The 18549-nt window shown below is 46.8% G+C and overlaps 1 protein-coding gene across 2 annotated transcripts in view; it reads right to left on the reverse strand.

The window, feature by feature from the left end:
* Window positions 1-18549, reverse strand: part of EMC1 (ER membrane protein complex subunit 1) — a 32397-nt gene that overhangs the window by 8871 nt on the left and 4977 nt on the right. For both annotated transcript variants that reach the window (XM_070759403.1, XM_070759404.1), the window contains 12 exons: window positions 18250-18376; window positions 12129-12278; window positions 10506-10673; window positions 10034-10105; window positions 8228-8350; window positions 7318-7414; window positions 6880-6996; window positions 5495-5694; window positions 2987-3136; window positions 1337-1498; window positions 1111-1230; window positions 96-233 (listed from right to left, as the gene is read on the reverse strand). In XM_070759403.1, coding sequence (XP_070615504.1) covers window positions 96-233; window positions 1111-1230; window positions 1337-1498; window positions 2987-3136; window positions 5495-5694; window positions 6880-6996; window positions 7318-7414; window positions 8228-8350; window positions 10034-10105; window positions 10506-10673; window positions 12129-12278; window positions 18250-18376 — 1624 coding nt within the window. The remainder of the gene's footprint in view (window positions 1-95; window positions 234-1110; window positions 1231-1336; window positions 1499-2986; window positions 3137-5494; window positions 5695-6879; window positions 6997-7317; window positions 7415-8227; window positions 8351-10033; window positions 10106-10505; window positions 10674-12128; window positions 12279-18249; window positions 18377-18549) is intronic.

The following is an 18549-nucleotide window of genomic DNA, read 5'->3' on the forward strand; positions in this document are numbered from 1 at the left end:
AAGGAGCAGGAGAAAAAGAGAAAGAGAAAGGGCAGAAGAAGGAGAGAAGAAGAGAAGGGGAAGGAGAAGAAAGGATCCTGCTTTCTCCCCCTCACCTTGTACAGGACACTGCGGTCACCCATCACTCGGCCTTGGGAGTGGACATGTTCGTTGGCCCGCTTCCCTTTCACCGTCACGATGCGCTGCAGATCAGGAGGGATGGTGACGTCCCAGGTCTCTTCAGTGGCCAGGTCCTGGAGGGTGGGGGGATAGCCAGGGGGTCAAAGGCTGGTTCACGATTTGCAGCTTCCCCCCCCCCCCCCCATTCTCATCAACCAAGGTGTTCTATGTAAATGTAAACTATAAGGTTGATGTCTTGAATTCCTCACACCTTACAAAATCGACTACATCTTTCCATTATGCATTGTACCATAGTGTTATGTGCTCCATCTTTACTATCATGTATTCTTTGCCATATGCTAACTAAGGAGCTAAAATAAATAAAGGCTAGCCCGATGCTTGCTAACTTGGATGAATGGATGGATAGATATAAATAGATGGTAGACAGATGGATGGATGGATGGATGGATGGATGGATGGATGGATGGATGGATGGATGGATGGATGGATGGATATATAGGATGGATGGATATATAGACAGATGGATGGACAGAGGAATGGATAGGATTGGATAGATGGATATCGATGGATGAATGAATGGATAGATAGATAAATGGATAGGATAGATTGAATGGATGAGGGGATGGATATGGATGGATGGACAGATAGATGATGGATGCATGCATGCATGATAGATAGATGAATGAAGGGATATAGACGGATGGATGGACGGGCAGTTAATAGATGGATACATAGATAGATAGACAGACAATTAGATGAGTGTATGAGACAGATGATATAGACAGACAAATTAAATGTGTGAGAGATGATAGTCAGACGGACACATAGGGCTAGCCCTGCTTGAGAGTCCAGTCAGAACAAAGCAACAAGATGTCAAAGAAAATCTCCCTTCATCTAAAACAAAGAACTCTTCCTGCCTCCCGCTCCAATTCACTGACAAGGCCCCCACCCCACCCCATAACCCCCTTTGGGAATATCCTGGAGCCCTACCCTTCTCAGCCTCCGTCCCATCAGCTTCCCCCGCTTGTCATCAGCCAGGTAGAAAGTGATGGAGGGAGCCATTTCTTCCAGCTGCCGCAAGACATTCTTGGTGGACGGGAAGACAGTCACCTGCCGGAAAGAGTTAAGTCGGGGGAGGGGGGAGCAAATAGGAATTCTCCTCTCCAGAAGAATCCTCCCCTCCCCATCTCAAGGAGGCAGGAAGTGGGCAGGGCACCTTGTATTCGTCGTCAATCAGAAGCAGCACTTTGGCGTAATCCTGGTCCATGATGGGCAGCAGGATGGACTGGAGGATGGGGCGGCTCAGGTCTGGCGGGGTCACCTGGCTCCACTTGCCAAAGATGGGGTTGAAGACGTAGAGTTTGCTGAGGCCCGACTCCTAGGGGGGGGGCAGAAAGTGGGGGTTGAGTGGGGGCTGAAACACCCTAGGGCTAGTGATGGCAAACCTTTTTTTCTTAGGTGCCAAAAGAGCGTGAGCGTGCGCTCTTAAGGCACAGAAGAAACGTTTTTCAGAGGGAGTAGCATTGAAAACAAGCCTGCCAGCCAAGAAGACCTGGGAAGAACGTTAGCACCTCGTTAGGACTGGGGGGGACTGACGAAAGCTTCAAAAAAGCTACATTTGGTGTATGACCCACAGCCAAATTTTCAGCCTCTTTTGGGGGGGGGGGGATGTGTTTTATCGAGATTTAAATCATGGCTTTTTTTTCAAGCTTTTATACACACACACACACACACACACAAGCACCAGGACTGCAGGTTGAGAACCACTGCCTTAGATCAAAGAAGGCTACTCCCCCAGCGTTCTTCCCCACCCAATGACTGTCAACCTTTCTCTTTCTTCTGGTTTCTTTAGCACTTAGTAATAGCACTTATATACTGCTTCACAGTGCTTTTTCAGCCCTCTCTAAGCGGATTACAGAGTCAGCCTATTGCCTCCAACAATCTGGGTCCTCATTTTACCCACCTCAGAAGGCTGAGTCAACCTTGAGACTGCTGGCAGAGGGCAGAATTAACCTGCCATGTTACATTCTAACAGGGGTTGGCTACTGCCCGGATTGGGGGGGGGGGGGGCACAGTGGGGTAGCGAAAATGGAGCTCCACCCCAGAGACCCAATTTGCACTGAAAGATGTTGAAAGAAAATGCATTAGCCATGCCCACAGTGTGGTAGTAAAAATTTTGGTAGCCCTTCACTGCAGTCTAACCACTTTGCCCCCACGTGTCAAGGTTCCAGGTAAGATCAGAACTAAATCCGAGTCCAAGTCAAAGTGCTTCTCAAAGTTCCAATTTATTGCTGGAGCCATCCCAGCACCTACACTGGGAAACCTGAAGCTGAGTTTCCCACCCAGTTGGAAGTTCACATCCCTCGTCCTCCCCACCCACAAACTTGTCATGTTTTCTGCTCAGATTGTGCCAGTATGGCAAGTCCTTCCTCTGCTTCTGCCCAGGAGGGTGGGCACAGGATGACCTTGAACCACTCAAAAGAATGCTTTGTGGCTGCATCTCTCCCCTCATGAAAATCGCCCCTCCCAAGTTCCCATCAACATCAGGCCTTTAAAATAGTGTGGCAAGCCATTAATTTATCACCAACTTTTGCACCGGCTTGACAACATGATTCTTAATAGCAATAGCACTTATACAACGCTTTACAGTTAGCAGTTAGCCTATGGACCCCAACGATCTGAGTCCCTCATTTTGCTGACCTCGGAAGGATGGAAGGTTGAGTCAACCTTGAGCTGGTGAGAATCAAACTGCTGAACTGTTGGCAGTCAGCAGAATTAGCCTGCAGTACTGCACTTTAGCCACTTGCGCCACCGGCGTTCATTTCCTCTTCCACTCAGGAGAGAAGACGGGAGGGGAGGGACCTACCTTGTCCTTGACCAACAGGGTACATTGTGGGGGGTGGGGGAAATGTGCCGTCGTCCTCTGGACCATCAGCTTAAAGGAGGAGCCAGGACGCACATCCTGGAGAAACTGTTTCCATAGGATCGTCCCCGAGCTGCTCTCGATTCCAAAAAGCTGGAAAGGAGGAAAAAGAAGAAAAAAACCCTCCAAATTTATCAGAGTGTGTTGCAAAAATAAATCCAGAAAGCACACTACAGGTAAACTGATTCAGAAGGATTCATTAACTTCTTTATATACATAATAACAGATGCAATACATGTACAATACCAAGAGTAGGTTTTTTCCAACTTGGTAGCAGTTACAAGCAAAACACCAGCAGAGTACACCAGACTAGTTTCAGTTTCAATTACTGTTCTGGACCTGGACTGGGATCTGGCTGGCTGCTCCAAGTCTACGGGCTTTACAGGCTTGTAATTTTCAAAACAACACTTCTTTATTTATTTTTCTTCCACACTGGAATTCATCATATATGGCTCCGGCATACAAAATGCATTCCAATCTCACAGACAGAAATTACAAAGTTATATTTTTTTCTAAAAGAACAGGCTGCTACTTAAAACATCTTCTTATCTCTAGGTCAGGTTCACACTACTTAAAAATAGTTTTATCAGGCAATAAACAGACTCACTTCTCTGGAGAAATGGCAAAACGCATTCATCTTGTTTATAGCACTTTGCAGAAAAGCAATTCATCTTTTCCGGTCAATCCCGGATGTGATGTAATTAATTAATTTACACACTCTGAATAACTTCTCCCCCCCCCCCAAGTTCTTCTTTCCTTTTCTCTGTCCTTCTGAATTTTGCACTTAACCAAGGACTCACTTCTACACCCCCATTATCTGAATTACTATGCATACTTTCGTTGGATGGCTCTTCTATTTCATTTTCATCATCACTAGCCTCCTCCACCTCTCTTAAATCAGGGTAATTAACAGCTTCTACATCGTCATCATCTTCTGAATCTGACATTGCCAAAGGTTGAAAGGGAACACTCACAACAATTACCAGCACACCATTCAGAGCTGCAGGGCTAAAACACACCCAGGCTCCAGTCTGTTTCAAAACTTTGTTTCAAAACTTTATTCATGAATGAATTTATTTATTTATTATTAATTGGATTTATATGTCACCCCTCTCCAAGGACTTGGGGCGCCTTACTGCATATAAAAATAAAACAATGCAATACAATGTCCCAATCCAATTAATCTCAATTAATTAATTTAATCTAAAATACCAGTTACGTTACCTTTGTTGTATTACGTCTGTACTGTTGCCTTTCATTACATTACATTGTATTGGTGGTTGTTGGTGTATATATGCTGGTTAGTATTGATGCTCTTTGCTGTGTGCTAATAAGATAATATACTATATTGCTGTGTTTTAAATTTGCTGTGTGCTAATAAGAGAATACACTATATTGCTATGTGCGAAACAGTATATGTACCTGCTGTGTGCGAATAAGAGATTATATTGCTGTGTGCTAATATTGCTATGTGCTAAAATGATATGCAACTGTGTTTATCATGGATTGTATTATGGTTAGTGTAGAATATTAATGATATTTTATTTATTTATTTATTTATTTTTATTTATTACTTGGATTTGTATGCCGCCCCTCTCCGAAGACTCGGGGCGGCTCACAACATGTAGAAACAAATCATAAGTAATCAAACAATTTAAAATTTTAAAGATTTAAAAAACCCCATATACTAACAGACACACACACAAGCATACCATATATAAATTAAACGTGCCCAGGGGGAGATGTTTCAATTCCCCCATGCCTGACGGCAAAGGTGGGTTTTAAGAAGTTTACGGAAGGCAGGAAGAGTAGGGGCAGTTCTAATCTCCGGGGGGAGTTGGTACCTTGTACATAATATTTATATCTTTAAAATACAGTGGTACCTCTACTTACGAACCTAATTCGTTCTGTGACCAGGTTCTTAAGTAGAAAAGTTTGTAAGAAGAAGCAATTTCTCCCATAGGAATCAATGTAAAAGCAAATAATGCATGCAATTGAGGAAACCACAGGGAGGGTGGAGGCCCTGTTTCCTCCCAGGAGATTCCTAGAGAGGCCCCATGGAGGCTTCTCCCCGCCTTTTCCAGTTACAGTTTCGGAGGATCAGGTTTGTAAGTGGGAAATGGTTCTTGAGACGAGGCAAAAAAATCTTGAACACTGGTTCTTATCTAGAAAAGTTTGTAGGTAGAGGCGTTCTTAGGTAGAGGTACCACTGCAGTGGTCTGGGTTATTGTCTGAACAACCACCACTGCCACATATACTCTGTTTCAAATACAATATTTCTATCACTGGCTGTCAGACCAATGTGGAATGCTAACAACAGCATCTCCATCTGCATGAGCAGTCTAGCAGGTTCAGAAGAGGAGTGGAAAGTTGCCACCCTGCTGGTGCGGTTCTTCCACGACCTCTAACTGTTCTGGCGCAGTGAGCAACCCCACCCCCACCCCCCGTCACCTTTCCGGAGGCTGTGGCGATCACAATCATCTTCTGCAGGTTGAACTCATCCCGGGCTAAGTTATCAACATTGAACTCGTTCTTCGTCTGGCTCCGGGGTTTCCTGGCGTCGTAGAACATCTTCCAGAGATGAGCGGTCCAGGCCTGGAGCAGGATGAGCTGAGAGGACAGGCGTTTGAAGAACATGCCCAGGAGGCCATCTGGGAAAACAAGAGGCAGCAGCCACTGAGAACCACGATTAAGGAAAGGCTCCCAAGCAAAATTCTTCTTTCCTGATGCTCCCCAGAGGAGGGGAAATAAAGCTTTCCCATGAAATTTTAAGCTCATCCTTGAAAGGTGTTTTGTACTCATTTTTATTTAAAAGGGGAAGGAAGGAAGGGATGAAGGAGGAGGGGAGAAAACTGGGGAGGAGGGGGGGGTAAGAAGGAGGAGAAGGGGAAGAGGAGGGAGGGAGGGAGGGGAGGATAATAATAATAATAATAATAATAATAGTAATAATAGTAATAATAGTAATAATAGTAATAATAATAATGGGCAGAGGAATAATAGTTTTAGGAATAGTAATAATAAGAAGGAAAGGAGGGAGGGAGGAAGGAAAAAAAAAAAAAATAATAATAATAATAATAATAATAATAATAATAATAATAATAATAGGAAGAAGAATATGAAGAGGAGGAGGAGGAGGATGAGAAGGAAAAGAAGTGGAGGAGGAGGGAGAGAAAGAAGGAAATACTACTACTACTACTACTACTACTACTAATAATAATAATAATAATAATAATATAAGTAGAAGGAAGAAAGGAAAGAAATAATAAAACAGCAACAATAAGAACATCAACAACAATAATAATAATTTCTAATAATAAGCTGGAAGGTTTATTTCCAGGCTTCTGTGCACAGATATCAGGCCCCACCACATGGAGCATCGTTTCCTAGACATGTGCCTCCCTCTCTCGTGCACACAGAACATGCTCAAGCAAAACAGGAGACTGGACATTCCAGGTTACCTTGAATGGCTGATTTCCAGGCCGCAAAAAAAAAGGAAACGCAAACCAGGAAACAATTCAACATGTTAAGTCATTGGAGGAGTGGAAAAAAACAAGCTAACAAAACGAACAAGAAAATCCCTGAACGTAAGCAGCACAAGTCACACACAAGGCCAAAACGTATTTGTGGATTTTCTTTTGTCTTCCGGGATGCCCTTGTGTCTCCTGATCAAACAGGGGCACAATCCAAGTTCAATTTCAGACCTTTTGAGCTCCTTTGGTAAAAGGCTCCACCCAGCAATAAACTCTAGGCTTATTTTGACAGTGTTTATCCTCATCCATCTTGGCACAAAATAATTCTCTTCCCCCCACCCCCACCCCGCCCCAATCCATCCTTACCGGCTTTCTTCCCAAATTCGCCCTCCAGTTCTGCCTGGGCCCCTGTCAAGGGCAGGTCTACCATCTCCAGGCTAACTACCTCGGCCAGAGACTCTTCACGGCTCCACCAAATTTTTCCTGCAAAGAGTGAGATTAAGTGAGCAAAAGTTTTCTTTTCTTTAGCTGTTGATGGAATCTTTCAGAGGGCAGAGCAGCAGAAGAGGAGGAGGGGGAGGGGGAGGAAGAGGAGAAGGAGGAAGAGGAGGGACAGGAGGAGGAACAGGAGAGGGAGGAGGAGGAGGGAAGAGGTGAAGGAGGGGAGAGGAAGGGGAGGAGGAGGAGGGGAAGAGGAGGAGGAGGAGGAGGAGGAGGAAGGACTAATGAAGCTTTGGCCCAGGTATGGCCCAAGCGGAGGGAACCACGGAGGGAGGAGCACCCAATCTGCTCTCAGCAGGGTACCTGGTTGTTGCAGGAAGAGGAGGAGGTGATCTTCTGTTTGCACCAAGGCGCGATACCCGACAGAGTCGTCCTTCTTTAAAAAGACCTGAATGAAGAGCTGCAAAAGGTAGAAATGGATGAACGACAGAAAAAGGGCATTGTGATGACCTGGTGCATGGCACAAAGGCAACACAGTCAGAGAATGGTATGAGTCCCTTTATTGGCACCAACTTTGCCCCCAACATCCCTTTTACTCCACGGCCTGGAGAAAACCTTTTTCACAAACCTGCAGATACTCCAGTCTAAATGCTGTAAACAGAATGACTGCAATCAATCACTCCAGCAGGGCAAGATAATGAATCCCAAACCAGAAGAAGAATTCCAACAAAACAAATACACAGTAGCACGGTAATAATTCAAACAGTCCCAAGGAATGCCAGAGATGCAGATCACAACTCTCAACACTATATGAATTCAGCATTTGTTTCTGACAACGCCTCTCCCAACTGCCTCTCCTTTAAACTCCATCCCCAGGTGTGCCTTGTGAAGGGAATCTGGGCCCTTTCCTTCCTCATAAGTCATGTTGCTCTCTCCTAAATTCTTCCCTGCACACCTAGGATGAGGAGGGGGTGGGCCTTGGTCTTCATCTGAAAACTCCCTCTCCCTTGTTCTACCTCTCCCCCACTTTGCCCAGCCTGACTTTGCCCTTCCCCTGTTTCCTCCATAGACAATGGAGCCACTCTCCCGCTGTCAGCTGTTTGTCTTGCGTCTCAGAATCAGAATGACAGGACATGACAGGCATTCTCAAATCACAATCCTTGGCAAGGGATGTTTGATTTTAAAATAATGCAGCAGGGGCCTTGGGATCGAAAGCATGTGACAAGTGACGGATGCAGGCTGAGAACAAACCCCACATCTGAAGAACCGTTACCTGCTCAGGCCGGATGCTGCTTTTCTCCAGAGTGAAGGTGATGAGGGTATCCAAAAGTCGCTGCCCGGTTTCAGCGAGGTACAAGTTGATGGTGTAGGACTGGGCAGGGCAAGAAGGGGCTTCCTAGAGAGAGAGAGAGAGAGAGAGAGAGAGAGAGTAAACAGAGCAAAAGGGCCTTCCAATTCTTGCAAGAATGGAATTTACCGTACTTTTTGGAGTATAAGACGCACTTTCACCCCTTAAAAGTGGGTGAAAAATGCGGTGCGTCTTATACACAAAATGTTGCCAAAAACCCCGCCCACCCACTGGCCTCCACAATTAGGCCCATGTCGCGTTTTCTGCCTCAGTGCACCACATTTTCGGCCAGTTCCAGGCAGTGGCAGTTGGAGCTTGCTGAAAATGCAACACACAAAATGGGGCGTGCTGAGGCCAAGAACACACTGCGGGGAGGCCAAAAACGCAATGCGCGGAGGCAGTGATGGGCAGCGATGTGCTGTGAAAATCCCCACAGCCTGGAACGGGTCTAAAATGGAGCGTGTGGAGGCTGAAAACGCAACACGCCGAGGTGGCGATTGCTTCTGTCGATCCCCGCAGCATGGAGCAGCTGATTGGTGGTATTCCAGGAGACCAATCCAACTGCCAATCAGCTGTCCATGCTAAATCAGCCTGCAATAACGTGCTGAAGCTGATCAGGCTGCTTGCTGCAAGGATGCTAGTCAGATGAATACCGATGGATGCTGGTAGGCAGAGGCAATTTTTTTTCTTGTTTTCCTCCCCCAAAAAAGTAGGTGTGGTTTTATAATCTGGAGTGTTTTATACTCTGAAAAATACAGGCAAGTGCAGGGAAGTGAAAGATTTAACAAGACGCTTTGGATTCAAACAAGCACTTGCCATTTCAAGCAGCCTCATAAACTCTCCTTTAAGAAGAGGATGGGACAAAAATGTGTCTGAAATTGTAAAGGATTTCCTGTTTGAGAAGCAGGTTGGACTAGACCACCTCCCAGGTCCCTTCCAATTCTGTTATTCTCTTATAACAAAGTTTTAAAAAGCTTCAGGCTTCCTTTATTATCCAGACCAACTGGGATCCAGAACCATTAAAACAATCAGAGGCAACAGACTGTCACTTATCTAGCATGTTCTTTCCAAATCGCTGCTTTGAGACCCTTGTTTTGGGTCTTTTAACAGAATCTTCCAGCACAGCCAACAACTGTGAAGAGACATGATTTGTTTATCTAAATAGGGGCTTCATTAAAAAGTTGGAGGGGGCGCCAATTATTAGGAAGATTATTAGATTATTACCATATTTTTGGACTATAAAACACACCGGTTGTATAAGACACACCAAGATTTCAAAGAGGTAAGTAAAGAAAAAAGTTTTTGTCCTCCCCAGACAAACTCTGCAAGCTTCCAAAACCCTGTCTCGCCCTGTTTTTCGAACAAACTGACCCATTTTTCACCCATTTTTGCAAAAAATGGGGTATGCCGAGGGTCTGGGAATTCTGCAGAGTGCTCCTGGGGGCTGGGGAAAGGCAAAAACGCCCCAATTGTTCACACAAATGGGGCTTTGGGAGGCCAAAAATGGCTGTATTCAGTATATAAGATGCACCGATACTTCCACCCTCTTTTAGGGGGTGAAAGGTACGTTTTATACTCCGAAAAATACATATTTGCTTCCCAAATTCACCGTGTGCCTCAATTCTTAACATTCCAGCTGCAACATAGGGATGATAGATGCCTCCATTACAGAATTGTTGTAAAAAAAAACCCCTAGTCATACTCATTTCATGCATCGTTGTATATATTTACCCTTTCGCCCTTGCAGGCAAGGACAGCCGTCACCGTCTTCTCACCGGTAGTTGCAAAAGTCACAAGGCTGGCCTGGACATGTAATGCAGAGAAAGACGGTGAGAGATCAATAGTGCATGGATCACAAAAAGAAATTTGGGGCAAAAATTACACAAGTGGTTAGAAAAGACATCAGGAGAAAACGTAATCTTAAACCTCAACTTTTTAAAAAATTAGATATAATATCAGGGGGAAAAATGATAAACAAAGCATGTATTTAATATTGCATGCATTAACGAGGATTGCATAGCAGCCTAGCCATGGGACTGTTATCTTTTAACTCCTCTCACTCAGAAGCTGCCAAGATGAACTCACATGCGTGAATTTGGCTTGTATAAATGATGCTTTCTCGGTAAAAAGATTGATTTGAAAAATCAGCGTGTGGATTCCTCCTTTGTTTTCAATCTGGGTAGGCCCGGGATAGAACACTCACCTGGGGGAAATTCCGAAGGAGGCTCAAAATGCCATGCCGATATTGCAAGAGAGCGAAGTGGGTTGGCGACAGACGCAGGAAGAACTGAGGCCGGGGAGCTCTGGCTGGGTTTGGCTGCGTAGACAGGATACGGGCCTTGGAAATGTCTGCAAATTCCAGGCCAAGAGACTGCAGGAAGGTGGGAAAAAACAGACCATGCAATTCAGTCAAGCAAGGGGGAGCGACGAAACACCTGGAAAATTTTGTGCATTATAACTGCATTGGCCATAGTTGAAAGGAACGGAGACTTCCCTGTTCCAGGATCGAGTTCCAGCTTGTTGCTCTATGGCAGAGAAAATCCAAGGAGAGTGATGTGGTAGAGGCTGATATTTCTCTCTCTGGGCACAATGGGAATGTATTGTCAGAGTTATTTTAAATTGACATTGGAAACGTGGAGGATACCAGTCACTATACACTAACTACAGCAGGATGTCTTTCTTCAGAAGATTTCTTTACTTGCCAGTACTGTAGTATCAAAAACTATTACCTCTATACTATATTACAGAACAAACTCAAGCAAGCTAAACTACACCAGACCAGACCACAATTAACCATACTAAACCAACCACAAAACAGACTACACCATGGGCAGGCTCTATGACATGCGGACTTCAACTCCCAGAATTCTTGAATTAGCATGATTGGTTCAGGAATTCTGGGAGTTGAAGTCCATAAGTCATAGAAGAGCCAACTTTGCCTACCCCTGGACTACACCATACAAAGGTGCATTACAATATATACAAGTATTGACCAATCAGGTCTTAGAACAGATTGCATTGTTCTGCCAATGCACCATGACTCAGCATTCCTTCTATTTTACAGTAATTACAGCATTTCCACTGTACTTGCAATATTTACCTCAGATTTAAATTGCTGTCAGATTAAATTTAAGTTGTCAGGTTTAAATCCTGACAAAAATTTCCTGCAAAAACTTTGCACTAGCAACACAAAGGGCATCCCGTCAATAATCACTCTGCTCCACTCAGACTCCACCCCACAAGGGATTCTTCAGAAGAATCTCTCAGCTTTACCAAAATGGACCAGCCAGGCTTGTTTCTGGACCGGCAAGCAGTGTTCCCTCTAATTTTTTTGGGGGGTGGGCGGAAAAGTATAGTGTCTGAGCGGCAGTCCTTTCTGGACCGGGCGGCACAGAAATAATAAATAAATAAACAAATAAACAAACAAACAAACAAACAAATAAAAAACCCACCCTGTTTTGCCTCAGAGAATTTCAGAATAAAATACTGTACTGTGTGTCTATAACAGTGAGCTCATAATAGGGCAACTCTATCAATATCAAAATGCCACTTAAATAGTTGAGCTAGTTTCAAACTAGATTTTGATTTTCTTTCTCTCTTCCTTACTCCCATTCTTTTTCTTTCTCTTTTCCTTCCTCTCTTTTTTCTATCTGTTTCTCTCTCTTCCTCTCTTCCTCTCTCTCTCCTTCCCTCTCACTCTTTCCCTCTCGGCTTCTGGGCAGGTTTGGAAAACTCTGAGTTGATGATGATTTTTAAGTGAGCGATTGCTCACTGCTCAGCTTAGAGGGAACTATGCCGGCAAGGCTTGTTTCTGGACCCCTCTCACCTGCAGTGGAACCTCCTTCACCTCCTCCTCTGCCTCCAGAGACAAGGTGTAAAGGGACTGGGTGGCTGGGTTCACACACACCAACGTGGCTTCTTCTACGATGTTGCAAGTGCCAGCTAGATTCCTCAGCCAGGGAGCTGCCACCCTGATCTACGAAAAGCAAAAGAGATGGCAACTCACACCTTATCCCAGTTGAGATTGATCTCAGGCCAGCAAAGGCGAAATCCATGTGGCAGAAAATGAACAGCCTGCTTAAAGGCACAGGTGCACCCAAAATAATAATAATAATAATAATAATAATAATAATAATAATAATAATAATAATAATTTATTAGATTTGTATGCCGCCCCGCTCCGAAGACTCAAGGCGGCTTACAACACAATACACAATATACAAATCCAATATTAAAAACAGATAAAAATCCTTATCATAAAAAGGTTCATCACACAACTCAAACAAAAACATGCATAACTCGTATTAGCTAAAGGGCATATCAACTTCCCCAAGCCTGGCGACATAGGTAGGTTTTTAGGAGCTGGCGAAAGGCAAGGAGGTTGGGGGTAGTTCTAATCTCCGGGGAGAGTTGATTCCAGAGGGCCAGGGCCACCACAGAGAAGGCTCTTCCCCTTGGTCCCGCCAGACAATATTGCTTAGTTGACCTGGAGAAGGCCAACTCTGTGGGACTTTATCGGCCGCTGGGGTTCGTGTGGTAGAAGGCGATCCCGGAGGTATTCTGGTCCGATGCCATGAAGGGCTTTATAGGTCATTACCAACACTTTGAATTGTGACCGGAAACTGATCGGCAATCAATGCAGGCTGCAGAGTGTTGATGAAACATGGGCATATCTGGGGAAGCCCATGATTGCTCTCACAGCCACATTCTGCACGATCTGAAGTTTCCGAACACTCTTCAAAGGTAGCCCTATGTAGAGAGCGTTACAGTAGTCGAACCTCGAGGTGATGAGGGCATGAGTGACTGTGAGCAGTGACTCCCGGTCCAAATAGGGCTGCAACTGGTGCACCAGGCGAACCTGGGCAAACGCCCTCCTCGCCACAGCCGAAAGATGGTGCTCTAATGTTAGCTGTGGATCGAGGAGGACTGACATCATTGTAGAAACATCGAAAAATAGAAGATTGACGGCAGAAAAAGACCTCATGGTCCATCTAGTCTGCCCTTATACTATTTCCTGTATTTTATCTCACAATGGATATATGTTTATCCCAGGCATGTTTAAATTCAGTTACTGTGGATTTACCAACCACGTCTGCTGGAAGTTTGTTCCAAGCATCTACTACTCTTTCAGTAAAATAATATTTTCTCACGTTGCTTTTGATCTTTCCCCCAACTAACTTCAGATTGTGTCCCCTTGTTCTTGTGTTCACTTTCCTATTAAAAACACTTTCCTCCTGAACCTTATTTAACCCTTTGACATATTTAAATGTTTCGATCATGTCCTCCCTTTTCCTTCTGTCCTCCAGACTATACAGATTGAGTTCATTAAGTCTTTCCTAATACGTTTTATGCTTAAGACCTTCCACCATTCTTGTAGCCCGTCTTTGGACCCGTTCAATTTTGTCAATATCTTTTTGTAGGTGAGGTCTCCAGAACTGAACACAGTATTCCAAATGTGGTCTCACTAGCGCTCTATATAAGGGGATCACAATCTCCCTCTTCCTGCTTGTTATACCTCTAGCTATGCAGCCAAGCATCCTACTTGCTTTTCCTACTACCCGACCACACTGCTCACCCATTTTGAGACTGTCAGAAATCACTACCCCTAAATCCTTCTCTTCTGAAGTTTTTGCTAACACAGAACTGCCAATACAATACTCAGATTGAGGATTCCTTTTCCCCAAGTGCATTATTTTACATTTGGAAACATTAAACTGAAGTTTCCATTGCTTTGACCATTTATCTAGTAAAGCTATTTACCATATTACAGACCCCTCCAGGAATATCAACCCTATTGCACACTTTAGAGCAGCGTTTCCCAACCGGTGTGCCGCGAGACATGGCCAGGTGTGCCGCGAGAAGTTCCAGCTGGGCGGGGCGCTGCTGGCGCCCCTGCCTGAATGTCGTCCTGTGGATGGTCTTGGGCTTCACAGTCGCTTCCTGGTTCCCTCTCCTCCCACCGCCTGTGTCTCCCGCCGTCGCCTCCCACCAAGCCGTCTCCCGTTGCCGTGGGTTCCTCGAGTGGGAGCTGCCGCTTCCCTCCGTCCAGCTCAGCCACGCTGCCGTAGAAAGCACAGAGGTTATTGCCACCGCTTCTGCCTCCACTCAGGGAGCCACCGTGGTCACCGCGCCTTTTCCTCTCGCTCAGCTCAACCACGGTGGCTCCCTGAGTGGAGGCAGAGGTGGCGGCAATAACCTCTGCACTTTCTACGGCAGCGTGGCTGGGCTGCCTGGAAGGAAGCGGCAGCTCCGAGGAATGAGGCGCTGGCGGTAGACACAGGCGGAGGGAGGAGAGGGAACCAGGAAGTAAAGCCCAAGACCAGCCACAGGACGACCTTCAGCCAGGGGCACCAGAACCGCACGCAGCCATGGTGGGAGCAGCATGAGGTAGCAACGAGGCGCGAGGACAAGCAGGCAGCTTGGCGGAGGGGAAGCGCTGAGGGGCTCTCCTCCTTCCCCACCCCCGCGCTTCTCTCCTGCCCTGGCTTTCGCTTCGCCCCATGATTTCCCCGCAATTTCATCCAGGCCACCTCTTGCCTCCTTTTGAACTGCGGGGAAATCTGCGGGCGAAGCAAAAGCCAGGGCGGGAGAGAAGCGGGGGGGGGGGAAGGAGGAGAGCCCGTCAGCGCTTCCCCTCCGCCAAGCTGCCTGCTTGTCCTCGCGCCTCGTTGCTACCTCCTGCCTTTTTCCAGGGGCCTTTGGAAGGCACCCAGGGAAGGGGGGGATTGGGGGTGGCTTCTCGTCCTCCTCATCCGGCTGCTAACGCCCGCCCGGTCCCTCTTGCAGTCCCTTCACCGAGCGCTTTTGTCCCAGGCTGTCAGCGAAAGGGCTGCAGGACAGGCGGGGCAGGCGTTCTTCTCACAGCTGAGGCAGGATTTGGAATGTCGGGTGTGTGTGCGTGCCCCTGCCACCCGGAACATTTAAAATAAGAAAAACCTTTGCCGGCCTCCACAGAGAAGAAAGGAAGAGAGAGAAAGAGAGAGAGAGCAAGAGAGACATAGCAAGAGAGGCAGAGAGAGAGACAGAGAAAGAGAAAGAAAGAAAGAAAGAGAGCTAGCAAGAGAGAGAGAAAGAGAGACAGAGAAAGAGAGACAGAGAGAGAGAGAGAAAGAGATAGCAAGAGAGAGAGAAAGAGAGAGAAAGAAAGAGAGAGAATGAAAGAGATAGCAAGAGAGGCAGAGAGCAAGGGAGAGAGAAAGACATATAGGGAGGGAAGGAGGGAGAGAGAAAGAGAGCAAAAAAGAGAGGAAGAAAGAAAGAGGGATGGAGAGAGAGAAAGAAGGGAAGGAAGGAAGAGAGAGAAAGAGTGAGGGAGAAATAGAGCGAAATGGAGGAAGATTTTTTTTTGTCAAAACTTTTCTTTAGCCGCCACCCCCCCCCCCACCCCCGTTCAGTGTTCCCCAGGATTTTGAAAATATGAATAATGTGCCGCGGCTCAAAAAAGGTTGGGAAACACTGCTTTAGAGCAGAGGTCCCCAACCTTTTTTGCACCAGGGACCGGCTTTAAGCTAGACCAATTTTCCACGGCCCGGGGGGCGGGGCTTTGGTCATATGGGGGTGGGGTTATGGAGGGGTGGAGCTTAGTGACGCAGCCCTCCACACTTCTCCACAGGACGGGGGAGTCAGGAGGCTCCTTTGGCGGCTGGGGGCTGCCTGGCTTTGTGATTTTGGCTGGGGGGGGGAGTTAGGAAGGTCCTACTTCTCCACCCCCCAGCCAAAAATTCAAAGCCTATCTGCTGGATACGGGCAATGAGTGGGACAGAGCGGCGCGGAAGCCTCTTGCAGCAGCTGCTACAGCCACCGGCTTCCGCGCCGCTCGTCCCACCCATCGCCCGTATCCAGCAGAAGCTGCTGCCTGAGTGCTCTTGGCCGGCGGGATTCAAAGTGCTGGGGTGGGGGGTGTCCCGACAGCCCCCCCACCCCAGTGCTTTGCCTCCTGCTGGGACACCCCCCACCCCAGCACTTTGAATCCCACCGACCAAGAGCACTCGGGCAGCAGCTTCTGCTGGATACGGGCAATGGGTGGGACGAGCGGCGCGGAAGCCTCTTGCAGCAGCTGCCACAGCCACCGGCTTCGGCGCCGCTCGTCCCGCTAATTGTCCGTGTCTGGCAGAAGCTGCTGCCCGAGTGCTCTTGGCCGGCGGGATTCAAAGTGCTGGGGTGGGGGGTGTCCCAGCGGGAGGCGAAGCACTGGGGTGGGGGGGCTATCAGGACACCCCCCACCCCAGCACTTTGAATCCCGCCAGCCAAGAGCACTCGGGCAGCAGCTTCTGCCAGACACGGGGAATGAGCGGGATGAGCGGCGCCGAAGCCGGTGGCTGTGGCAGCTGCTGCAAGAGGCTTCCGCGCCGCTCTGTCCCACTCATCGCCCGTATCCAGCAGATAGGCTTTGAGTTTTTGGCTGGGGGGGGACTTAGGAAGGTCCTACTTCCCCCCCCCCCAGCCAAAAGCTCAAAGCCTATCTGCTGGATACGGGCGATGAGTGGGACAGAGCGGCGCGGAAGCCTCTTGCAGCAGCTGCCACAGCCACTGGCTTTGGCGCCGCTCGTCCCGTTCATCGCCTGTATCCAGCAGATAGGCTTTGAGTTTTTGGCTGGGGGGGGGAGAAGTAGGACCTTCCTAACTCCCCCCCAGCCAAAATCACAAAGCCAGGCAGCCCCCAGCCGCCAAAGGAGCCTCCTGATTCTCCCCGCCCTGCCCGACGCCCCACCCTGTCCTGCATAATGTCCTCTGCCGGGAGGACAGCGGCGCCGCGGACCGGCTGGAAAACCCCAACGGCCCGGTCCCGGTCCGCGGACCGGCGGTTGGGGACCTCTGCTTTAGAGTCATCGGCAAATAGGCAAACCTTCCCTACCAAACCTTCCCCTATGTCACTCTCAAACATATTAAAAAGAATAGGACCCAGAACGGACCCTTGTGGCACACCACTTGTAACCTGTCTCTGCTCAGAATACTCGCCATTAACTATAACTCTCTGATGTCTACGCTTCAGCCATCTTGAAATCCACTGAACTATCCAGGAATTAAGTCCAATCTTCACTAATTTATCTATCAACTCTTTATGTGGAACCGTATCAAAGGCTTTGCTGAAGTCCAGATAGGCAATATCCACGGCACCATAACATAACAGAAACACTTTGTCAGTACTACGTACTGCACTGGTTGGGTTTGTCAATATATGAACTAGCCAGCAATGTATGTTTGGAGGAAATAGTATAATGTGACTTTAAAGGCTAGGCTGCAATAATGTTTTAAAAGGGAGACAGATGTGCTGCTCTCTATTGGGTTGTATTGCATTGCATTGCATTGCATTGCATTGCATTGCATTGCATTGCATTGCATTGCATTGCATTGATGGCTACTGTGGTTAGTATTGACAATGCTTGCTATATTGCTGTGTGCTAAGTTATGCTATGCGTTAAAGTATCTGTATCTGCTAAGATACAGCTGTGTACTTAATACTCTGTGTGCTAATAGATAAGTAGCTGTTTGCTTAATACTGCTGTGTGCTAAGATATCGCTGTGTGCTAATAATATACTATATTACTATGTGCTAAATATTGGTCTGTGTACTTGTTGTGTGCTACACATTGGTCTATGGATTGCATTATGGTATTGTATGGAACTGTGTGTAATATTAATGATTAGTGCTATATGTTTAGAACTGTATATGATTACTTAATTTGGATATGTATATAGCTGACTGTATATATTGCTTGGTCTATTGTATACATTGTGAATAATATTTATACTTCTACTGATTAGTCTGTGTTATTGGCTGAACAACCACCACTGCCACATATACTCTGTTTTCAAGTTCGGTATTCTAACACTGGTAATAAGCCCAGTGTGGACTGCTAACACACTTTTTGCGAGATTACTCTCCTCCCTTCCCTCAGCCAACCTGTCAAAAGAAATCCCATTTGGAATCCCAATTTTTGCTTCACCTGTCGCGTCATTTCACCGTCCTCGACGCTGAAAGTCAGGATGCTGAGGTGGCTTTGCGGGGAAATTCCAACAACATACATCACGCCCGTTCCGTGGGAATAGACCAACTGATACTGGATAATCTCGCTGATAAAGGAAAAGCAGGTGCGAATTTACAGGGTGTCCAGGGGGAAAGACATTTTGAAATTCCCTGATACTTCCCCGACATTTCCCTGTAACTTGCGATCTAGTTAAGGTGCGGTCATAGATAACATCATACCAAACGGCTAAGCCATGGAGAAATATCGGTAGCTGAGGAA

Source organism: Erythrolamprus reginae, chromosome 8 (assembly GCF_031021105.1).
Source record: "Erythrolamprus reginae isolate rEryReg1 chromosome 8, rEryReg1.hap1, whole genome shotgun sequence".
Classification (NCBI taxonomy): domain Eukaryota; kingdom Metazoa; phylum Chordata; class Lepidosauria; order Squamata; family Dipsadidae; genus Erythrolamprus; species Erythrolamprus reginae.